Source organism: Calidris pugnax, unplaced genomic scaffold (genome assembly GCF_001431845.1).
Source record: "Calidris pugnax isolate Ruff unplaced genomic scaffold, ASM143184v1 scaffold17, whole genome shotgun sequence".
NCBI classification, from domain to species: domain Eukaryota; kingdom Metazoa; phylum Chordata; class Aves; order Charadriiformes; family Scolopacidae; genus Calidris; species Calidris pugnax.
This window is the reverse complement of record NW_015090794.1, coordinates 4,792,388-4,817,780: the sequence shown is the minus strand read 5'-3', so window position 1 is coordinate 4,817,780 and position 25,393 is coordinate 4,792,388. Positions and strand designations below refer to the sequence as shown.

The 25,393-nt window shown below is 39.1% G+C and overlaps 2 protein-coding genes across 7 annotated transcripts in view; both read right to left on the bottom strand.

Moving 5' to 3' along the window:
* The window catches only part of UBE2I (ubiquitin conjugating enzyme E2I), an 11,955-nt gene extending 11,372 nt beyond the window's left edge, over positions 1–583 (bottom strand). The window contains exon 1 of one of the 3 annotated variants that reach the window (XM_014936633.1): positions 466–583. The gene's annotated coding sequence lies outside the window, so the exon portion shown is untranslated. Of the gene's footprint in view, positions 1–76; positions 211–313; positions 421–465 lie in introns of those variants that run through there. The other 2 variants (XM_014936635.1, XM_014936634.1) reach the window with 2 other exon arrangements.
* Positions 584–2,191: 1,608 nt separating this feature from the next.
* Positions 2,192–25,393, bottom strand: part of KCTD5 (potassium channel tetramerization domain containing 5) — a 38,328-nt gene continuing 15,126 nt past the window's right edge. Inside the window, exons 5-7 of one of the 4 annotated variants that reach the window (XM_014936506.1) lie at positions 23,269–23,385; positions 17,023–17,148; positions 2,192–8,568 (exon numbers count right to left, since the gene is read on the bottom strand). In XM_014936506.1, coding sequence (XP_014791992.1) covers positions 8,539–8,568; positions 17,023–17,148; positions 23,269–23,385 — 273 coding nt within the window. In that variant the 3' untranslated portion in view covers positions 2,192–8,538. Of the gene's footprint in view, positions 8,569–14,173; positions 14,253–17,022; positions 17,149–23,268; positions 23,386–25,393 lie in introns of those variants that run through there. The other 3 variants (XM_014936505.1, XM_014936508.1, XM_014936507.1) reach the window with 3 other exon arrangements.

The window sequence follows — 25,393 nt, the reverse complement described above, 5'->3', positions numbered from 1 at the left end:
GCCCGCTTCTCCCGGAGCCGCCCGCGCGCCTCGCCGGGCCCCGCCGCCCCAGGCCCCTCGGCCGGCCAGGCCTCACCGTGATCGGCCGCAGCACCCGCGCGTGTCCCGGATTGAAGCGGCAGCGAATGACCCGGATGTTCCCGGCTCGGCTCCCCCCCCTTGTCTCCGGCCCGGGGGTTCCCTCCCTCCCTCTCTCTCTCTCTCCTGAGCGCGGAGCGCGGCGCTGCCGTCTGTCCCTCGGCCCGACCCGTCCCTGCCGCTGCGCCGGCGCGCTCTGACCCTGCGCGCGATCCGTCCGCCACGCTTTACGCACCCTGGCACCACAGGACCCAGGGGTGACCGGCACAACGCCTGAGCTCGGGGCGCAGGAAAGGATCCCAGAACCGGGCTCTCCCAAAGCCCGGCGACTCCCCGGCACCCCTCGGCTCCCGCAAGCCCCCGGCGAGCGGCTAAGCGAATCTTTACCTCGGGCGCCGAGAACCACCCGCGCCCCGCAAAGGCCTGCTCCCTCCACGGGCGCTAGCGCGGGTCTGGCAGGCCGCGGCTGTCCCGCGACGCGCTCGAGCCTGGACGAGCCCCGCCCACTGCGAGCAGCCGGGCCTCTGATTGGAGGGCGGAGGCTCCGCCCCTGGCGGGGCTCTGGCGGGGTGATGGGCAGGCGGGAGAGCCTGTCAGAGGGAGCGGGGGGCGGGGCGGAAAGGCGGGCGGGCGGGCGATTGGTCGGTCAGTCAGTCAGTCAGTCAGGCCGCCTCCCGCCGTCGGGCCCCGCGGGCGGCGGGAAGCCCGGGGCTGGTGGAGGAGCCGCAGCCGGCCCTCTGGACCGCTGGTCCGCGCTGTCCCCCGGTCCGTGACTGCCCCTTCCTCTGGTGCAGCCTTCAGTTATGTGTTTGGCCCAAACCTGCTTTTGTTTTACCTAATTTTAAGAGGCAGCATGATTTCTGCGCTGTGGGTTTCGTTTCTCTTTTGTTTTTATTTTGGGGGGGGAGGAGGCGTTGTTTGGTTTTGGTTTCTAAGAATGCATTTTTAGTGGCACCGAATCAGAGGATCGTTGTGGTTGGAAGGGGCCCTAAAGATCACAGGCTCCGGCCATCAGCCCAGTGCTGCCACAGCCACCACAGAGCCATGTCCCTCAGCGCCACGTCTACCCGTCCTTCAAATACCTCAGGGATGGGGACTCCACTGCTTCCCTGGGCAGCCTCTTCCAATGCTTGACACCCCTTTTGGTGAAGAAATTTTCCCAAATACCCATCCTAAACCTCCCCTGGCACAACTTGAGGCCATTTCCTTTTGTCCCGTTGCCTGTGACTTGGGAGAAGAGACAGACCCCCGCCTCGCTACACCCTCCTTTCAGGGAGTTGTAGAGAGCACACAGGGCACATAGAGTACGAATCACATTCTATTCTCATCTTCCACTTACTTTCCTCATTTTAATGAGCCAAGAAACATCAGTCCTGAAACCTCCATTGAGCTGTGCCTTGCCCTGGTCTGTGTTTGTTGATGTTTCTTGAACTACCTTCTATGTAGTATTAAAGTTCAAAATGTTTTCTCTTCCGGGGAACTCTAGAATTAACTGTTCAACAAATAATGATCACTTTGCACTAATTTAGTGTAGACACTCTCAGCAGGGCTGTTGAAGTGCAGTAGTGGTTGCACCAAATCAGACTAAAGATCACTCCAGCTAAAGAAGCCTATGTGGCTTCTTAGTTACATTTCTTACACTATATGCTAGTCTTAAGCTTAATTTTTCAGACAAAAGAAGCAAAGTACTGGATTCTAAAATAAATCTGATGTTTGGCAGGGTGATTTGTAAATTGTGTGAAAGAAAATGTATGCAAAGTGATCAGTTAAAACTCGGTATATGTTTTTTTGTGTGATTATATATCCATACCAGAGGGGAATAATTCCTATTACAATGATCAGCAACCATCATAGTAAATGCAAAGGAAAATACCTTAATTTCCCAGCAGATATATGTCTGAATAAACGTGACTTTTTTTTTGTGATGAAGTCTTTGGAACAACAGAAAAGGATATGTCTCCTTTACAAAGGAAAAAATATTTCTGCTTTGTATCCCTGCCCAAAAACACAACTACATTTTATATCTGAAGTGCTAAACTAGGAATACCAGTTATATTACACTGTTAGTGTCAACATCAGTGGGTTTCAAAAAGGAAGATTTAAGACATCAGACTTCAAAAGGGAAAAAACAGGTTTATTTCATGCAGTTTACAATACGCTAGTGTTATGAAAAGGAGGTTAAAAAAATACCCACACACATTTTAATTGTATGTTTGTTTTAAAAATGATGGTTAATTGTAACCATCTTCAAATGATTTGGGAAGCCCTAGCAGATTTTTATCCAAGGAAACTCCATGGATTCAGTTTCTTGTCTATGTCTGTGCTAAGAGTTTTGGCTAATGCAAAAGCATTAAAACCAGATCAAAACTCAAACTTTGCTGCAGTAAGAACACTTCAGAGATAATGAATTGGCACAAAATAAAGTGTTATTGCTAATCCACTATCCAGGAAATAACATGTTCCAAGTATGGCCGCTTGGATATTAACACAAACAGCTGATGCACAACTAATTTTGAGACCAATGATTTGGGAGAAAAAAAAAAAAAGAACATGTGTTGCACTGGGTAGGTGGGCCTAGAGAGTCCATAGGAAATAGATTTTTCAGAGCCAGGCTGAGATGAGGCTCAGGACAGATGCAGGTGGAAATATTTGCCATTTGATCCTCCTTCAGTTTGGTGATCTTGTTTCAGTTCCAGGTAGACAGGTTGGCAACACTTCTCTTACAGTGCCTTGGCACTTGCTTCATCCGAGCAAGTACACGCGAGCCAAGTGAAGTTTGAGTGAAGTTGTGCATAAGCTTTGGGAAAATCTTCAGAAGGAGCAAGAATCATGTACATAAATACATTAACTCTTACATTTCAGATGACCAGGCCTGGAAATCTCAAAAGGTGTTAAGTCAGGTCAAAATTTAGGCTCAGCTTTCTAAGGCAAGGAGAGCACTGTCACAGAACCTCCTCCCCTTCCACCCACCCCCAAAGCAGCAAACCAACTTTCTAAAAAGTTTCTCTCATTTTAGTAGCTATTAACACACAACATCATAAAGAGAACCCTTTGATGGGCCCAGAAAGCTACGTTTGTGGCAGTATCTGTTCACTGAACTTTTGACAAGTTTATGCCTCAGTTGACCTCGCTAAAGTAACGGACAGCTTAAGTTGCAATGAAATATTCATGACAATTTCCTGGGGCAGAATCTTCCTTGAAGTCTCTCTATTGCCAATGCTGGTCATAAAAGTAGATTCCAACATAGGCAATAGTACAGTGGTGGGCAAGTGTACTGTCTTCTCTAGTGTATTCCTTACCAAGCTGGATACTGAAATTGCAAGCTGTATATGAACACTTATATCTGCAATTGGTTCAGCCATTTGTAAAAGTTATTTTAGAGTCCGGAGTTGAAAGAAAAACAGAGTAGCTGCTTTTTAAACGTTATATGTCTCCAGAGCTTCAAATTAGCCCTGGAAAGGATTTTAGCCCTTAGCATTTCTGCACTGAAAATGGAAAGAGTTCCTTCTATCTGACACTCGTTTAGGCAAACTGAACAATAAGATCTATTTAGCCCTTTAAAGCCTCAGAGTTCAGTAAGAAGCCTTTAAAGACAGCTCCCGATTGTTGTGAGCCAAAAGAAAGAAAAGTTCTGACACCAAGTTCAGAGAGCCTTCTGCATATTTTTTTTTTCAAACGGAATATTTATACTATTTTAAGAATCCATAATTGTATATACAAACTCAGGTAAGATCCTGAGATTGTCCTTAAAGCTGGAGATAACTGCAGTCTAAACTGGAATGAAGTAACAGGCAGCATCCTCAGGCCAGATGTATTTCAAAATTGTTGTGTCTGAAAAGACAATTCTCCAATGACCACTGGGAGTTTTAATCCTACTCTCCTGAGCTAACAGGTACTTTTAAAATCCCATCTCTTTTCAAGGGCCCCACCCTTCAGAGCTGATTGAAGAAGTTAATTTGAAAAACTTGAAAGATGCTTTTGATGTGGTGAGAGAGAATAAAATAGGAGAATGATGCTTTCTGGTTTTATCACATCTCAAGTGAAAAAACCCCAGGCTTCACCTCCAGACTCTCCTTCACTTGACTTTGATCTCCATGAAAATCCCAGTACTTCACTTTTCCCTCAGTACTTCTTAAGGAATGCATTCCAGTATACCTGAACAACTGGACAATACACATTATAATTCAGTTTCTAGGTAATTTCATTCAGTCAGATACTATTGCATTTTTGCATTCCAAACTCATATTTTGGAATATTAAAATAGTAATTTGTAATTAATGTGTGTTAATTTGCTGGTGGTAGCTCTCTACTGCTCAAAAAAGAGACTGACAACTCTCAACAACCTCAGCAGACATTCACAGAAGACAGTGTTCTGTTCTGAGAAGCGGTTTTCTGAAAGCACCATCATCCTACTCAACAGACCTCTTCCCTAAACATGCCTGCAATCAAGTTTTCTTTTGTTTGATCTGCTAGAAGTTTTCCTTTTTCTCCTGAAAAAAAACAACACCAAACCCTCCCTCAGAGAAAGAGGAGATTGATTCAATTTGGGCATCTTCAAGGGATAGTCCTGTTTCTAATCAATCCTAACTGTGCATTCACATTGCTAGAAATGGAGCTACACAGCTAAAGAAAATCTGAAGACAAAGAAGTTGGATGGATAAATCGAGCTCAACTTCGTAAGAAATATCTTTTACTAATGCTACAATGAAAGATGAAAGGAACTTTTATAATTACAAGAAACCAGCTGAGTTTGAAAAAAATACAGCACATTTTCCAAATATTCTGAGTATATGATTCTGAAGACTGACAGTTTAGTAGAGAATCAATATAAGCTTCTAAATACAATCAGGCCTTTGACACACAAATTACTGTGGGATAAAAAACTGCAATTAGCCATAATCCATGGAAACCCCACAGTCAGTGGGAGAAAATTCCAGGTAGCCTTTTGTCTTTTGCTAAAAAAAAAAAACCCTGAAAAAACAACCCACATCTATTTACTGTGGGAGCTGCTGATTCAGACTATACTTCTGGACAATTATTATGGACCAGGTGACATCTTGGAGGCCTCAGAATGACTTGTTCATTGCAGATAAACTCGGATTTAATTGCTGCTTGAAGAAGTCAAAAGCATTTAATATAAAAATTCCATCTCCAATACTGAAAATTAGCCTCTCACAAAACTTAAGGCCAACACTATGCTGTTTCCTAACTCAAAGCAAGAAATTGCTATGGTAAATTTGAACTTCTTGGTTTTTCAACAAGTTTTGCAAGAAGTTTTTCATGTAAAAGCCTTTAAAGAATTTCCCTGAAAATCCACTAATCATCTGCTGAAGTAACCTCCTGTTCCATGGACAACACAACAAACAACTGCACTGAATATTCATATAGAAAAAGGGGAGAAAGTTAAATCTTTCACAGAATTTACATCTTTATGAGAGGTCACCTTGATTAACTGTTATGTTTTGGTATCTCTCCCTTCCTGCTTTATTGCCTTCTCCTATGATCTCTTTGTGCTCAGGATCCTAAATTCTAACCTGGAATACTGGTTTAAGAATAGAGAAACTGTGTAAATCCAGAGTTTGTGTCAAAGGCTTCTGCAGCAGAGCTGTTCAACTACAGCCCCCGAGTGAAGCCATCAGCTTTACACCGTCACAGGCGGTTTTCCTGAGGGAAATACTCTCCAAATGACAGAAAAGAAATAGGCAACGGACTCCAGTTTAAACTACATGGATACATTACCTCATCCTGTAAGATCTAACAGACGAAGCAACACTTGCAAAACCTGGTGATGTAGATTGGACTCTAATGCAATTAGCTTGTTACTATAGCTAACTTTATTTGAAATTACAAAAGTCAAATAAAAAGAAACCAAACTTACTTAGGGATCAATTCCTAATACCTTGAAAAAGGCATATGGTAGTAATTCCATCTCTTTGAAAGCCTCACACGTTCACAAAAATTAAAGCAATAATGACATTCGCAAGAACAGGAAAGTAGTTAGTTCAGGTGGTCTCAAACAACAGCATATTTGAAATAATTTACAAGGTACCTGCCTATTAAAGTTTTTTTCTTTTCTTTCTTAAAATCTTCGTGAGGTATTGGAAACAAAGTGCAAAATGATTAACCACTCATTTTCCCAAATTTGCTACAACAGGGATAAAATGTAAACTAGATTGCAGGTAATCTCACCAGAAAAGCATGTTTTTAAACTGAAAATATTCCAATGAAAAAACATACTTCAAAAATGCACTCTTTTACATATTCTAAATTTGTTCAGTTTGCTCAGTTTGTTACTCATGCGTTGCTGCTGTCATTCTCGAAAATTTCACTTTATAAAGAAAATATTCTGTCTTTTTTGGATTAAATAAGAGAGACAACAGAAATGCTGATTCAGAAGGATCATCGTAAAACAGGTATTTTAGGCATTAAAGTCCACTTAGGCCAATGCCGAATTACTCTGTAGAGCACATCAAGAAAACAACAAGAAACATGGTTGTCTGCAATTCCATGAGCTAGGGGAGCTCAGAGAATTCGGTGGAGTCATACTGTTTAGAAACACAGTGACTACTGCAGCAGAGGAAATGTTTTAATATGCAGTTAACACAGACAACTGTTAGGCTTATTTTCAGATACACAAGATAATCTGTTACTATTTAGGGGAAATTTGGGTGCTAAATTTAAGCTGATAAAATATGGGTGCCTAAAAAAGTATAAAAGTATAAACATTTCCCCCTACACAATTACATTTTTAGTAAATTCAATTAAGTTTTAGCATCTTAAAAAAAGACAAACATTTTGTGTGTTGTTGTGGAGGGGCCAGCAGCTTCCTGTGCAGACCGCATCCAAGTCGCAAAAATGCATTACAAACCCTTTCAAGCATTAGACGCATGGACAAAACATGTAGCCCATTGCTTAACCTGCTCAGTAGAAATGGTTTTTAAAAATTGTTTCTGCCAAACTTTTATCAATGTATAGCAAGTCCTTTAAAAAAAAATAAAAGAAAAAAAAAAGAAAGAGTAGACCCTGGGTATTTGAAAAATCAGGCTTTTGTGTAAAGGATTACCTAGAGTATATGCATAAATTCTGAAGTTACTGAGAATGAAAACTGTAATGTTTCTAGGATTCAAAACAATCTTGTAGCTTTTTGAAACTCCCTTCCACTGCTTTCGTAAGTCAATGAAGCCGAGTTTGATACCATCAATTGCATTAAGTGTTTTAAAGATGTGCTAAAGATTTTGCTCAAAACATAGTGTATTAAAAAGCTCCAGTCTTGTGCATTAGCCATCATCAAGGACAAACTAATAAAACCGCACCAGATGTTTTCAAACAGTGTTCTTTAACTGCATAGTTGAAACAGTATAGAAAGAGATTGATTACAGGTATCCTGAATGTCTGAAGTAAATAAGTTTTTCAATTGGATGAGCTTGTGTTCACACTCAAGGTTGATTTTCATCCCAGTCACAGAGACGGGGATGTAGGACTAGCCAGCCGTATTTCTGTACAACCTCCAGCTCTTGAAAAATCTCTACCATAATCCACAGAGTTCAATGCTTATAGGCATTTTATAAAAGCACAAACACACATATGAGTACAAACATCTCAAAAGAAACAGAATGGTTCAGTTGTTGATTTTAAGTAAATTTTGATTCCCCTTCCAAACATCTGGCTAAGACCGGAGCATAACTTTTGCAGGAGGAGACTGTTTTAACAGAAGGAACATCAAGAGTAACTCAGATGAAGGGCATTTTCTCTGAGTTTAGTCTTCCCTTTGGGTATTAAAATATGCTATAAATCCAGTCAATATATACACCCTTCCTTTAAAGAAACCTTTTGTCTGTTGTGTAACTTTTTACGTGCTAGTTTCAGTTGATCTCCTAGGCTGTTATTACACAATAGAGTATGTCACAGAGCCGTAAGGAATGTGCAGTATAACACAGTCAACTGGGGCTGCCGCTGATTCGGAAACAAGGTAGGCCCAAATATTTGCATTTGTGGGCTGTAACGTGTGTGTGTGTGTGTGTTGTGTGTGTGTGTGTGTGTGTGTGTAGCACCAATTACATTGTCCTTTAAATGCTTACAATGATTAGTAGGAAAACATCTCCGAACTGATCAACATTGGGTCATCCAGCACCAGACATTAAGTGCTACATGTCTCAGAGGAAAATAAGAGTGCATGGCCATTTCTTTTCAAATGACCAGTGTCAGTCAGCCCACAAGAGAGTACAACCATGCACTACAACCAAAACTTAACACACACTCCCACACCATCTATTCCCATTATGTAATCTTGCAATGCTTTCAGCCGGTTGTCACCAGCTTATAGGCAAAAATGGTTGAACCCAGATCAACAGAAAATTGTCTAAATCAGATTTTTTTCTTTTGCAGCCGAGCCTCTTCAGTGTGACAATTCACTGCATCTTGGAATAAAAGAGAAAAAATTGTCACCGTTCAATACTGTCTTCACATCCTGGAACCTCGTTCTTGCAAAATCTGAAACAGATCAATAAAAATTCTATAAATGAAAATTCGCTCAATGTCATTCCTAAAGCACGGAGGTCAAAGAGCAACATAATGACTATTTCAAGTAACTGATAAGGTGTCAGAGAGCTGGCTCAAGGACATTCCTGAAGCCTGTGCTTTAATGCTGAAAAAAGACAGATTGGTACATACAGTATCTACTATCAAACAGAACAAAGATATAAATCATTGCTAGGAATTGAGTATAAGACCAAAGCTTAAGGGTTGGTAGATGTAAAAAGTAAGCCATTTCACCTCATCTTAGATCTGAAGATACTTAGGTCCTGTGTGGTAAATGAACTCACGTACTTTATTAGAAATTGAATTTAATCTTCATTTTTCCCTTTCCACTAAAATATCCTTAACTTTTTGAAGTTTCAGATGCAAATTGTGTCCCATAAATTAATACTAGAACATGAACCAGCAACTGAAAATGTGCACAAATGGCACACTGGGTGAGATGATGCAGGAAGTTTTCAAAGGCCAAAAGTATAAGCTGGCAAGATTTCAACCAACAGACTGATTTACAGTCTGAAATAGATGCTCAGGCTTCGTCTTTTGCATGAACTGAAGTCAACAGACTACATTTCTTCACAGATTTTTACGATGCTGTTCAGACACACGGTTATCAGCTGGACTGACCAGCTATATGAGAATAAGTACTACTCTGACAGCAGTTTTAAAATATTTTTACGCTAATATTATTTGCTCATTCAAAGTCTTGCAAGTTATTTTTAGGCACCCTTGTCCACGTGAAAATTGTTTGTGTGGACACAGGACATGGCACATTGAACTTCTCACGTATTACCTTGTCCATCATTATCCTTTCAAAAGCCCAAGCCAGGCAGCTGAGAGGCAAGTGCAGGCTCTGACTTCATAAGGAGGAACATATTTCTCAAAAATTCTATCTAAGGAATTTGATTCTCCCTCTGTAACCAAGGAATTGAGATTCCTGTTACAGTGAGTAAAAGGATTTTTTCTTTCCCCTAAAAGCAATTGGTTTGTTTAATATTCACTTTAAAAGGCATATATTAAACATAGGGACTTAAATCTAATGGAAACAAAACATCTACCCCTGAAAAAATTAGGAATCCTTGTCTACAGCCTCTTACAATGAAGACCACCTATTCTACTTCCAATTTGACTATTTTTTTTCCTTTTCTGTTTCAATTCTCTTTGGGTCTTCTTGGGATGAAAGGCTTCAAGTCTTAGGATTCACAGTCCAAGTAACTACGTTTCTGACGTTGCTACTCTAAACTGAATGGGAACCAGCAATAAGGAGGTCAGCTCTCAGGCTGGATAGCTCCACAGGGAACAACCAATCCCGATGGCAGCCAAATAAAGCACCAAGCAAAGCTTCCAATGTACCCAGCACAAGTACTTAACAATGTTAATCTGTAAGTAAAAGTACTTCTAATGATACTTCATTTTTTTTTGCTTCTTGACAGTTTTCCTAGGGATCTCAATTTCAAAAGCTGGAAGAAAGCAGAGGCACAACCCCTGGACAATGGCGCAGTTGTCTTCAACGCAGAATTTCCCTCTGTGATGATTTCAGTGTAGTCTGATATTCAGACAAACACCTGATGCCAGTACTCAGTAGCACTTTCCATCCCAGAGGACCCACAGAATCCGAGAGCACACACAAACACTTCAACCTTTGTGCTTGTAGGGGAAAGGCTGACAACCACTTAACACAGCACAGCAGTTTCATGTATGGTTTTAAATAAAAAAAGTCTACGTATTTGGTTTCTTTTTAATGTTATTGAAATGTTGATAATTTAACCTATCAGCCTTTAACAGTCATCAAGTCTAATACGTCTTTCATAGTGACTGTAGTCAAGCAGGGTCTCACCTGCTTTGCACAACTCCGTGGGATTTTTTAAGTACTGGAGTTCATAAAGAACCCATCATCATTTGTGTGCCTCAGGGACAGCTTTGTAACAGTCCAGTGTTAACTGAAATAAAATAAAATATAATCCACTTTTATCACTTGCATACTGCAATTCCTGCAGTACCTAGATCTCGCTTTGTGCATACAAAGTTCTTTTTAATTTCAAATTCAATATTATTGTTTTGAAGTTATGAAGCCAGATGCCACTGTATCTATTTTGATAAATTCCAAAGTACAGGAAGATGTTTCTCATGGGCTACGGCATGCTTTAGGGTATATTTTACTATTTTATTTTAATGCAAATATTGCTTATTTCATGAAGATCATTTACTATTTGTACTAAGCAAAAAGCATTTGATATGAAACCGTAGGAAAGACACAAGTGAATTCTTCGAGGAAAAGCCAGGCCCTGGAAATTGCTTAGCAACTGCTAGTATAATATATTCAAAAGGGATTAGACAAACCTATAGAAGATAGTGCCATTGATGACCTACTCATGGTATCATAGTGTCATTGTAGCTTTCATGCAATGATTTGAATGCAGGCTTGAAGCCAAAATTCCTAAATTGAGGTTTTCTGGAAGGTGGGGAAATGTATCAGGAATAATTTTATAAATGCTTCATACTTAAACCCTCTCCTCAGGTACTTGTTGTTGGTCACAGCTGAGAACAAAGTGCTGGAGCAGATGTCCACATAGGGGATATCAGTCTGACCCAGCAAATGTAGTCAGTAAGTGAAACAATCTCCAACAGAGACAAAAACATGGCTGAAACAAGCACCTGTGCAGTTAGAAAATAATACTGGATCTATTAATTTTGTGAATCTTTCCAATTTAAAATGAAACATTTGAGTTTATTCTTTCCTAGAAGATAAAAATTACTTCTAAGATTCATAGACTTAGAACTATTTTCTGTGGCTTCAGGAACACATACAATAAGATAAAGCTAAGCCAGATCTGGACGCTGAACTTTGCACACTTTACTAAGCCAGTAAATCCAGCATGAAGCAGAAAATACTATCAGGCAATATTTCAACACACTTTGCTAGGTACTTCTGTAATCCCCTAAAGGGGAAATGAATTCTGATCAGCAAGCTCTCCTGAGAGGTGTTCCATCCACCTCTGTTCAGAAACTGTGTGAAAGAGTATCTTTGGTAGTCACGGACAGTGACTTTGTCCAAAAAATAAACCAAATTTCCATCATCAGGAATTCTATCAAAATTGCACTTACTAAATACTGAAAGGATGACCGGTCTTGTTTTGCAATTTAAAATTCCTCTCTTTTTTTTTTTTTTCCCTGAAAATTAGACTTTAAATACCCTTTTATACTATTCCTGAAGAATTTACTCACTTATTGGGCAAAAATGCTGACAGAAGAGGTCTCAACACTAACAGAGGTCCATAAACAGTCTTTTCCCAAATTGCTAACAGCTAGGGCTGAGGAGCATGTCTGGAGCAGAACCAGGCATGGAAGAAGTTTTTGTTTGAGAACATGCTCTACAGGCTGAATAGGTGACTTCACTGATAATGCTCCTCTGTCTGCACACTTTATATCACAGAATCACCAAATGGTTTGAGTTGGAAGGGACCTTTAAAGATCATCTAATCCAACCCCCCTGCCATGGGCAGGGACGTCCTTCACCAGATGAAATGCTTGAAATAACGCTCAAAGCCCCACCAAACACAATCTTGAACACTTCCAGGGATGGGGCATCCACAACCTCTCTGGGCAACCTATTCCAGGGTCACACTGCCCTCAAAGTAAATAATTTCATCATTATAGCCAATCTAAATCTACCCTCTTTCAGTTTCAAACATTGTCCTGTCACTATGGGCCCTGTTAAAAAGTCTTTCTCTGTCTTCCTTATAGGTTCCTTTTAAAGTACTGGAAGGCCACAATAACACCCCCCTGAAGCCTTCTCTTCTCCAGGCCAAACAACCTCAACTCTCTCAACCTCTCCCCATAGAAGAGGTGTCCCAGCCCTCAGACCATTTTCATCTCTCTCTGCTGGACCCTCTCTAACTGGTCCTTGTCTTTCTTGAACCCAGAGCTGGACGCAGTGCTCCAGGTGGTGTCTCACAAGAGCAGAGCAGAGGAGGAGAATCACTTCCCTCGACCTGCTGGCCATGCTGCTTTTGATGCAGCCCCGGATAATCGGCTTTCTGGGCTGCACCAAGTGTGTGTTGCTGGCTCACATCTGGTTTTTCACCCAGTGTCCCCAAGTCCTCCTTTGCAGCGCTGCTTCAATCCATTCATCACTCAGCCTGTACTGATACTGGGGACTGTCCCGACCCTGGTGCAGCTCTGCTGTGTTCAGAATTTTCTTTATGTTTCTCTTCTGGTTTTCCTCCAGGTGCACCAGATCCAAAGCTAACTTATAAACTCTAAACAATGCTGAATGAACTCTCATACCATAGGGGTAAGAATGTGATTGCTTCTTAGGGAAGCAGAACGTGAGAACTGTTTCCTCCCACTCAAAATAAATCTGCTGCAGATAGAATAGCGTTTCGACTCTCAGGCAGCTTAAGACTCTTGAATTCAATTCCAGCACACTGCCAGTTTAGTTTTTTCAATAAAGCTTCAAGTTTGATCCATTCCTTGCAGCCATTCCTGAAGACTTGGCAAAGGACCTTATTCTACCTCAGCAGTAGTTTCTGTTAGCATCAGTTAAGAAAATAATGTAGTTTCTTCTTCAGCCATGAGGAAGCAACACTTCAGAGATAAGTACAAGGCTGCTTTATAGCTAAAAAGTTCAGTGTATAGGTGAGAAGCTGGAGTTCAATCTCATGCAATGGTAAATATCTTCAATTTATGCAGGCCCACATGACTACCTGCACCACTGTATCACTCAACGTTCAATGATAAGTTACCTTCTAGAAAGCGGGTAGCAGAATAAATATGAGCAGTGTTTGCCAACACAGTAGGAAAAGGTTGCAAAAATAGTTCTTTCTGATGCAACTTCTGTGTTCTTCCAGTTGTGACATTTAAAGTACCTTGATTTTCAATAAGACGTCAAACTACAGTAGAAAGGACCTGATCCCTCTCTGGAGAGAGACGTTTCCTGTGATAAATATAACTGAGATCACACCATTTACTTTTTTTTGCCAGGTCTTGATTTAAAAAATCAATTGTTTCAAAATTATCAGATTAAGAGCGTCTTTTGACTATGTTGCACGTCAGTCAAGTTTGCTAATTTATTGCCAAATCAGACATTTACTGAAAATGTATCCTGGAAATTTGTATCAGATGCCTCTATGTTAAAAAAAAAAAAAATGACAGAAAAGCTGGTGCATAAAAAAAAAAAAAAAAAAAAGCAATTCTGACCCTAGAATCTACATGAATAACTTTTCTTCTCAGCAAAGCTTTAATAACAGACCTCTTTTTTAAAAAAAAAAAAAAAAAAGAAAAGCTGGTGCAAAAAAAAAAAAAAAAAAAAAGCAATTCTGACCCTAGAATCTACATGAATAACTTTTCTTCTCAGCAAAGCTTTAAAGGAATCAATCACAAAACAGTTTGTAACAGCAACACTAATTATTCTGTCAGAGAAGCAGTATCTGGAACAGGAATTCTACCTTCGCTAACTGTGCCACAACTATTATCACAAACACACACACCACCAGGACTAGCCAAAGGACAGCACTAGTGGGGGTAGGAATTGGATGGGGCAGAAAAGCATCTGGGTAAAGTCCTAGGGCAGCTAGTGCTCACCATGACATTTACACTTAATCTGAGTCATTCATATCGTAATCCGTTTCTTCATCCTCACTCTGAGTGGCATGCAGCATGCAGCAAGTGTAGAGAAAGGAAGGGAAAAGAAGAGATTGCAAGTGAGTCAGAGCTGCAACAAAGTACAGTCCACTTACACTTGAAATATCTGGGATGACATTTATTTATTTTTATCTGGGACCCCCACTCTTTCTAAGAAAGGATGACAGCAAACAATTTCAAGGAGGAACATTACAGATTTCATGAAAATTTCCTTTTTCAAACACCCTAAAGCCAGCAGATAGAAGCCAGTAGTACCATGCAACACAACAATAAGGACCATAAGTATAGAGAAAGTTTAAATAAATCTGTAAAGCTGGTACCTGAACTCAGTACTTTTTGCTACAGGTGGGAAAGGATAGCACTCAAGAATCTAACTCTGGATGCAGACGTTACGAACAAGCTTTGGTCACTGGTCTCAAGACTGACAGCTCAATAAAGTGGTATGAAAGAGAAGAACACTCGTGGGAATACAGGTTATCTTTCAGTAGTGCCATCGCTACCAGTAAAAGCCACTGGAACCATTTAAGTCAATGTAAGTCAATGCCCCAAATTCTACTATTTCCTTCTCTGAGGTGTATTAGAAAGTTACACAGAAGTGAACTACTAACTTACTATGCAAACTGTTTAAAAAAAAAAAAAAGAAAAACGTAAGAAAAAAGTCTCTAAGAATGAATGAAGGTGCAGCTTGATAAGATGGGCTATGAAAAAAATGCTTTTTCCTATTCTGAAAGTCCAGAACTTTCTTTAACCCAACCTGCTGTAAAGTAATAGGAAGACTTTCTCACAGCTTCTAAAAGTGAGTCCCAGTACATGAAACATTATTCTGCATGTATCACCGGATACTGGAATTTCAACCACAAGAACTTCATGAAGACCAACTCACACACTAACGAACAGATTGCAGAGTAGAGGATTAATGCTGGCAAGGAGAGAACTATTGAGAGAACAGCTCCCAAGGTTCAGTCAAGATCCCTGAACACAGCTGAGCTGTCACAAACCTCTCAAGCAAAAAGAAAATTTTTGGGTTGTCATCATCTTTTTTTTTTTTTTATTCCCAGGCACAACATATACCTATAAATAAAATTTAATCTATTAGAACCGTACGATGTATTTTTTTATTCCCAGGCACAACATATACCTACAAGTAAAATTTAATCTATTAAAACCATACTATATAAAAAATGATTCTTCAAGTATTGCCATTAATTGTTAGCAATGGCTCAACTCTTCCAGGACAAAAAGAGTGAATGTTTATGGATCTCCAATCAAAATTAACAGTAATTCTTATTCATCAGACTGGTCAAATTATGCTCTGCTCTCTTCTCTGAAACAATGCCCAAGAAGCACTTCACTGGAGAGGTCTAAGACCTAGCTTCTCTCAGAGCTACTGAATTTACAGAGTTATACTGCACTCTGAACTAGCTTTTGTATTTAGGATTAAATAGTTTCATTTGATCTGTATTTTCTTTTATATTAAGGATGTAATGTAACTGACAACTTCTGAAGTTCCCTGAAGATGTACTACCATTCCTTATGAAGATGTTTATTAGGTTCTAAAATTCCAAGTTTTATTTCAGGTACATATCTCAGCCCTGCCTTATTTCCACACATGTCTTTAACTTGTCAATTTCTAGAGTCTTCCTGAAGCATCCTGGCACAAGCAGACCTTGACTAGAGTTTTGGAAAGAGTGAGCTGTGGCTTACCCAGGTTCACTGTGTACCCATGACTATATTAATCCCTACAACTCTTTGGAAGTTTTATCTCAGCAGTGAAAAAACAGCATAAAATAATCATTTCACTAAGAATCCAACATGAAGTATATTTTTATACTGCAATTTACAAAAATGTCTCCATATGTGTAGCTGCGTAACCAAGTTACAAGGCACAGAAAGTAGGCAAGTTTTATCTAAGGCCTCAGTGCCAAGACCCAGATCAATTCTTAGCATTATTTCAAAATTAATTTCTTTGAAGGTAATTCTTGAAAAAGCAACCTTTGATAATTTACCAATTGTTTAGTATCTACATATACTAAATTAAAAGCTTTTAAGCCAACTACAGAAGTATCTAGTTTGTCTGTAGTCATCTCCTCATACAAAGCAACAACACAATGACAGAAACTGTTCAATATGCAGGGAGAAGACGACACTTACATACATAAGTCACCTGCCTTATTACTATTCAGCTATGGTTTTACATTTTCCCTTGTACAAACTGAACAACAACAGAGTAAAATGCTAAGATATTGTGCCTATAACAATGTTTTTGCAAAACTGGTTACAGAAAGTAAAGAAAACTAGGTAGAAACCTGAAGATATTAAGATAACAAATGCCTTCATTTTATAACACATTGCACATGACTGTTTTTCAGAGACAGCAATCTCTATTCTTGACAGTAAGATTTCTTCAGTTGAAATCAAGCAAGAAAAACAGTTTTCAAGTGAAGCAGTGACAGAAGCAGCATTCAAATACGTAAGAAATAAATCTAGATTCTCAACTGTAAAGAGCAAATATCTGCCAATACTTGAAAAAACAGGACAGGTATCAGGAACAGTAGAGAGCAGTGCATTCAAAGAACACGTCTGGTGTCACAAACGCATGCTGGCTGTATCATTTACAGTCTCTCACACAACGGACAGGAACCACTATTAGTCATGAGCGAGGGGAAAAGAGGCAATTAAATAAAGGTCAAGAAGAGGTAGGCCTAGTACGACTTCATGAAGCCCACCCAATGTGACACCATTTCTTTAGTCCAACGTCCAGTAACTTACCTTTGCTTTTTCACTGGGTTCACTGGTTGTGCCATAGGGAGTGTTATGCAATTCCTTTGAGACAACACACAGAAATTCAGCCTGATCTTCATTGCCATAGTTATAGGAAGAACCAATACTGACCAGCTGAAAGATGAAAAAAAAGAGTCAACTGCATTTCCACATAAAACAAATTCCATAAATTCTCATGGTTAGTACAAACGCTCCTCACTCTTCAGACTGTTGGTTGTGCCTGAAGCATGATTCTCCACTCCAATGCAAATACGTTTTGATGTTGACAAATACACTGACGCTCTGATAAGGTAAATATAGCTTTTCTTTTCAAACATTTACAGAACTAATGGTTTACGGTTGTGATTATACTGTGAAAGAAAAAGCTATAGAGGGAGGTCAGTGGAGAAATAGCCTGTTCCCCGTTTCTGTTATTTACTGGAAATCTTCCCATCCTCCAAAGTTAATTTTTAAAAAGTTTGTATGTGGTATCTTAATGTGGCATGATTTAACATGTAAATGGCTGCATGCAGGAAGCACTTTAGCCTAAAAGGATACCCACCACTTTACTTACAGAACAACGGTACTTCTATTAAAACATATTTTGAGTGGACAAAGACAAAATTTGCATTTGATTGGAAAACAGCAAGACACAGCAGGGTGGGACACCAAGATTAACACCTGAAATTCATATGTACTGCTACAAGGAAGTTAATTAAGGAAGCGCTACAAGCGGAAGCCATGTATAATGAAATGTGACATTTTTACAAGCTTCTACGAGTCTCAATATTGAATGATAAATGACAATATACTGAGAAAGAAGGATATACCCAGTACTACCTCATATACAGCATGTTTATCCAATGGTAGAAATTTCATGTAACTTGTCTTACCTTACACACAGGTACACTTACCTAATGCTAGAAGCTTTACATAGCCTGCCTTTCCAAGCCAGAATCAATTCAGATGTAGCTGCTTCATTTATTTTAAAGGTTTATTTCAAAAGCACAACAAGATAATGTATGGTGCTATTACTACTGACACAGATCAAAGTCCTAAAAATCAACCTGTTGCACAGATACACCATATCTAAATGTCATTACCAAAACTGTATTAAACCTATCTACCAAATCACTATACATATGTGATAAGGCTGTCTTATTCCCCAATACCTGTTATATCATTAAAGCACCCTGATAATGGCCCCATAAAAAAGGCTTCACTTGCTTTTTAGGGCAACAGTGCTTGAAACACTGTATTATTTGTCTAAAAACAAACTGTGTGCTGCCATTAGTGTAGTAGAGCACCAAGCAGAGTAAAAGCCTCGTTAAAACAGGGAAGATGCAGTCAAGATGAAATGTTGGTCCAGAATCTGTACTTGAGGGATAAGACCATTCCCTCAACAAAAGTGGAAGGTAGACCAAGGCTAATAGCAGCTTCCGTATAGCACTGTCAGGAGAAAATAAAGCCTCACTGTAGTTTTAAGGAGATGCTCAGATGTTCCAGTGCTGTGGTAAGACAGCCACCAAGCCAGCACCTCCACAGGCAGACAGAGCTGATGTCTACACGGAGAGCAGGCAGTTTGTCTGCACAGTGAACCAACGCGACGCCAGGCCGAGGCGATGTCAAAGTCTCTGCACCCTGATGACATTACATCCTACAAAGCTCAACCTCAAATGAGCTGTACTGGCACCAAAATTCTGCACTCTCAAACCACCTACTTAACTACACTGTCTGGGTGTGATCACCAGAAACCTTTCCCTCCCTCCTCCACTCCTAACATCACTCTAGTTCTGCAAAATACATAGCCAGTAATGGACACTGATCAAAAATGAATGTGATAAAGAAATTTTTTCCACTAAAACTATGTAATGAAGTTACAAAATCCCAGGGTTTTTTTGAAGTACCAATACATCCTCACTGGACTACAGTGGCACCATTTATCTAGAGAGGTTAAGTCAGCTAATCTTTCACAATGCAGGCTGCACCACAACGTATTTGTGTAATATAGAATCACAAACCCACAAAACAACTAGTTGCTTAGCTGCACAAAATGGACTAAGATAGTCCACTGAAAAGCTGGAAAATCAACTCAGACTTAATACATATATAGAGATGATTTGCTGATTCTCTTCCCTGTCAGCAAAAAATATCACGCACAAATTTTCTTGTTGAAGTGGTAAAAAGTTATAATATATATATTGCTAATATTGTAGGACTATTTTAAACAATACTTTTAACCCACTCTAAGGCTAGAAAACATTCAAAAAGTTGGCTGTTTACATATAGCCACACATAATTCACCTTTTCTGGAGAGAAATTTGAAGAATAAAATTCAAGCATTTGATTTGATTTAGTACACAGTCAATTTTTCTTCTTGAAAAATTGCAATAACTTGATATCAGACAAGGTATGATAACAGCTACCAGAAGGAAAAATACTTCTTTAGTCATTGACACTCAAAAGAAATAAACAACCTCTCTGAAAGCAGATATGATACCCGATCCAAACATCAGCCAAATCATCAATCCCGGTTCAACAGGTTGATAGTCCTCAGCTGACAGCTACTTACAACCCCTCACTAATGCTTCATAATCCAAATCAGTTGACCCTTTGTATGTCAGCCTTTTCAGGAGACGTGGCAGAGTGACTAGTTGGATGGGACTATGGATTTACTTGACTGCAAAACATCTGGATGACTTTTTGCCATTATTAATCAGCTGGTGCATTCCAAGATAAAGTCATTTTTGCAACATTAAACACAAGTTCTTCAAAACTCCAACACATGATACTCTTGTAAGCAGTTGCATATGTGTGCAACTAAGAGTATGCTATTTGCATAGTATCAATAGCATGCTAGAGACTTCACTGTAGCTTTCTGAGATGCATCAGCAGCAATAAGGGTGATGGCAGAAAAAGAAACAATGGAAAATGACTGCAGATTAGAACTGAACTGTTGTGTCAGAAAGTATGATCAGAAATAAAGCAATGTTTTAGCACTTGTATTTCAAAAGTCACCCCATTGTTCCTACCATTGGTGGCAACACTTTAAGAAAAATGCTGATAAACTGGAAGGAATTGTTAAACAACCCAACCCTGTGCCTGTCTGTCCCTGCTCCTCCCACCCCCCCCAAAAAAGAACCCACAACAAATCAGAGCCATCTCTGCAGAATATGTATTACAATGCATAAGAAAAGGATTTTAGATTATCCAGCCTACTGTTTCTCAAGACTTTCTGAAATGACAAACTCTTTCTGGCTCATGGGGCTTAAACAGTAGAGTTCCAATGAGCAAGAACTTAAGGAAGGAAAAAAAGACTATTTTGGAACTCTGAATTTCAAAGATTTGTACAATTATATATACATATGTATACATGCATGTATGAATTTTTCCTCATAGGTTTTTTTTCCTTGCATGGCCTGTTTCATTATACTCCTTACTAAAGCAGTGTGATCCTGCTTGAGCGTCCCTGTGAGCCCAAACAGTGCCATAATCAAGCACAGGAAAATGCCAACATTACTTTATCACAGAAAATTCATTAGAGCATGATCCATTCACTGTTTGCAAGGAATAAGGGTGCTGACACTAGTAGGTTGTCAGCTGCAATTAAAAAAAGGCAGGAATGGAAAGCATTACTATTATTTTTTTTCCAACAGAAATATAGTTATTTGCATTCTATTTCTTCAGGTGACAACATAGGTCAGGATTTTCCTGAAAAGACAAACAGGGAAGTTCCTATCTCATAAAGCCTGAACTTTTAAGTAAAATAAAAGATGACAATCGGAAGGGACAAAGTTAAAAAAACCCAACAGTTTGGTATAAGTAAAGGTGGACAGAGACTACCTGATGCCTAGCTATGGTCAGGCTTGTCTTCAAAGGGTAAGATTTAAGAAGGATTGCAGAGACAATAACGAAGTAACTTTCTGAAGAACTTTTCCTAAGTCTGCAGCTCTGTGAGAGGCTGCGTCTTTCAAAAAAACTATTTAAGAAAAACAGATGATAAAAGTGGTATAGCTGAGAGAACAGGTCAAATGATTCCTGCATCAAGTTACTCAACAGCAGCAAAATATATTAATCTCTTCCTGTCTTAAATCAATGACTGTACACCTAAAAATATCCCTATGAATAGGCAAAATGGTTGGTGCACCCATTTTAGGAATCTTATTTTTGAAGTGAAGAAACCTCATGCCTAATTAAATTGCGACAGGTCTCAAAACCAGCCACATTTCAATAACTTTCCTGTATACAGGTTTGCTACACTGGTTTAACAATATTGATCAGAATCTATATCTTACATTTACAGGACAAATTAGCAATAGTATTACCATCACAGATAACCACTCCAACTTGCACAAACAGCATCCCTGTCTTTCTCTGCTTTCCACGGGAGTTATTAATATTAACTAACTCTTCTACTTCATGACTACCAATTTCCTTCTCTTTCTGTGACGGTCTGGTTCTCAAAACTTAAATTTCATAACAATCGTTCTCAAATTCTATTTGAAATATTCTTATACTTTGAATATTACTGCTTCTATTTCAGAGATGGTGAACTCCTTGTATGCTATTCCAAAAAGCTTGTCTTAAAAGCTTATAGAATGCAAGAAAGTCCTCCCCTCAATTTTTTTAAAGAATCAAGTTGTATGAATGTAAGAATGGCCTCTATGCCTTTTAGAATTATACTGCGTTCATCCCACTGCCTTCTCAAAGGATTTGCAAAAGGCTATAAAGATACATACAGAACGGCCATTAAGCTCAGCACTGATGACTGACTCCAGGACTGCAAGCATACTTATTTCAGGTCTCTTAATGCAATTGTCAGACTTCAAATCTAGGAGGAAGGAAAATTCATTCCCTTCCAGATTATTCTTTTTTTTAAAATTTTATACCTTCATTTTTCACCGCCTTCCTCCATCTCCCATTTTATTATGTTGACTTTTACTTTGAGCTATCTAGGACACGCTCACACGAATAACATCATGCTGCCTGTACCCTACACATCCTTCACAACAGGCCACATTTTGTACTCAGTTCCAGAAAGTTTGCAATCCCAGTGCATTAATTCCATGTTCCAAATGCTACCTATACAACTGCAAGAAACAGATTGTACTTGGTACATTGAAAGCAAATTCTGGAACAGAGCTAGGCAACAGTCTAGGTTTAAAATCTAGAATTGCATGGCTCAGTGTCTGTGTCATAGGCAAGGTTCTGCTCTTATCAAGTCACTTTACTGTCATGTTACCTTCATGATGTTATACTGATGTTTCAGACTGAATAACCAGATATATAGCTAGGAAAAGAACAAGTATTTTATTGACGAAAAACACTACAGAACTCCAGGTTCCCAAATTAATGCACATAAGAGACTTCAAAATGGAGCCCAGCTCTGTAAAGAACTGGAAACTGCCTCCCATGTTACTGGTTAGCAAAAAAATCCTTCCCAAACTCTGGAACACTTGGAAATAAAACAGCAATTAAAAAAGCAGTGACCTGAGGGTGAGGGGAGCAAGTAGGATGAGACAGCCTAAAAAGCCAATGGTTGAAGCTATGATTCTTCATTTGGGTTTCAAGAAAACTTCCCAAGGGGGTAAAAACCAAAACAACAACAACGAAAAAAGCCAAAAAAGCCCAGGCTGACCTTTTCATTTGAGACAAGATTTAAAACTGCTGGTTTTGTTCTCCCCTCACTCTTCCATATTTTATTTCTGAAAAAATCTGTTATTCACTGTTTCAGTTTGAATATAGTTCACCCACCTAAAAAAACAGTTAAGTTCTGGGTTACCAAAAATAAAGGGTTTGAACCCAGAACTTACCTGGCTATTAGGTGGATGAAATACACTGGAACAATGATTAACACAGAAATGTCCCTTTCTGAATCCAGTGAACTCAAAGCTTTATTTACAGGGCTCCTAATGTTTAAATTGCACAACTTTTACTCAACAAGTATGAATCAAAGGCTGTTAACTTTGGAGGAAGATTTAAGGAAAAGAAGTTACCTATTGAGAGGGTTAGAACTCTTCTTAAAAACCTTTAACTAAATAACTAAGAGTTTTTTGTTTGTTTTGTTAATTTTTACAATATGAACATTCATAATGTATAATGAAATACTGTGAATATAAATAAAAGCCAGTCACAAATACACACAAATTACTATGTGCTGTACATCCAGGAATAAAGTGGAATGATTTGAAAGCAGCAGAAACGCAAGGAGGCCAAGCATATCAGTGTGAGGGCAAAAAGAATGGTGTGACACACCTCACTGCAGCATTTCTGGAAGCATCTCTCTTCCCCTTTCACTTCCCGTGACACTATCAGCAGATACTCTGACTGCTGGGCCCGGCCACAGCTGTACTGGGAACCTATACTGACAAGCTGAAATAACCAATCAAAGCAAAACACAAAAAGAAACCTTTGTAAAGCTGAAGCACATACCGTTATCCAAATCGTACAAATAACAGATGAACTCAAATGTTCAGGTAACATTTACTTGCCACTAGAACAAGTTGCTAATCAAGCTACAACTTTCATTTCAACATACTTAAAATTTATGGAGGCAGTCGCAAAGCCCTTTGCAATTTCAAGGGAAGTTAAGAATTACTGATAGTAAGTCAGAAAACTCTGCGTATCACTGTGGTGTAGCCAACTACTGTGAAAAACCTAAGTTTGTTGTATTATGAAAGTGAGCATTATTTTCCTGTCATACTGGCCAAGTGCAGAAGGCAACGAGGATATAAGACTTGAAGGTGTTATGTAAAGCGATATATCAAGCCTGGGTATGAAAGAGCTTCATCTTGTTCCAGATATTGATAACCAAAATATAGCTAAGAAAACATATGAAATCAATTAGAGGAAAAAAAATTTTGAGTGTTCTAAATTGGTTTTAGAAGAGCCAATTTACAGAAGATCCAAGAAAACAACTGGAGTAGAAAAAATTGTCTGTCTTGTTCCCATAAAAATCAGTACCAAGAACTCTGTTCACACTTGCCAAATGTCTAATAGTTCAGAAGTTCAGGACAACCTCAGCTAACTTTCTCAACTTGTTATTAAAAAAACCTATTTTATCTTAATAATACAAGGCAATTCCTATCCCATTTAAATTAAAGCAAAGCCTGTCGGTTCACTTGAGAAAGATTAGCGCTTTAAATTAAGTGTGAAGAGCTAGACAACAACTGCCTATTCTGAGTAAACTGGAGATCACTACTGATGAGAAGGCTCATGAACAGTAAATTTGTTTTTATCCTGCTATTGTTATGTGAATAATTTTGAACGCAGCAGCTAAATACCATCCTCCTCATAGAATGAACATAATTAAGACAGCATTATGGCGACAAACTCAGCTTACAATAATAACTAAAATTTACATGAGTGACACATTACTGCTGTCTAAACCCTTTGTATGTAGCAATTTTGTATAGCCCAACGTTTCCCATTATGCAGTACTGCCAAAATATTGGGGTTTTTTATGATTGCCTGAAGAGGCAACAATTGAAGCTAAAAATCATCTACAAAATAACCCACTGAAATCACAGAAGTCAGGCAGCACAAGTATTGGCCATAGTTTTGGGACTGGGACTGATAGATAATTGCAGTATTCTAGGAGCACTTGCACTGGTATTCTTTGGAAGAGTGCATCATCAATACAGGGCTGTCAGTGCACCAGAAGTTTAACAGCTTCCACTGCCATTTAATTACCACATCCAATTGTATTTTACAAGAAAATTTTGGAATATTAAGGGAAAAGAAGTATTTTGATCAAAACTGACCACTTAAACATGTTATATAGGGCACAGAGCACAAGGACTCCCAACCCATAGGCATATTACTCCTCTGAGAAAGCTGCTGATTTCTATCCCAAAGTGTGGTAGGTGCCAACCCAAAGACTGCTTCTGAAGAAAGCATGCTGTTGAGCAACACAAGTTTAGAGAAGATAAAATATTACAGAATCGCTCCAGTGTTCTCAAATCTTAACAATAAAGCTGTTTAGATTATACAGAATATTGTAATCATGTTTCAAGTGAACGATGTCTGCTAAAAGGAGGTCTGCAATACAACCAAGGGAGAGAATAGCCTAGTCTGAGGTAATGAGAAGCTGAGGATTATGAGACCATACAGCTGTTGTGTTTATCTACTTCAAACTATGTGTCCAAGAGAGAGCAACGTGGGGGAGGGAGGAAGTAGGGGGAAAGCTGGACGAAACAAGGACGTAAAGTTCAAGAAAACCACTGGAATTTTCCAGTTCTAAAAGAGATTCTAGATTCTAAAGGAGATTTTAATAGTTCTTTCAGCAGTTGCACTGTCAAAGCAGTATTACTCCCAAATACAGTATCCCCAAAGAATACAAGGCTTTAGGACAGGCACAAGCCATAGTATCATTTAATCT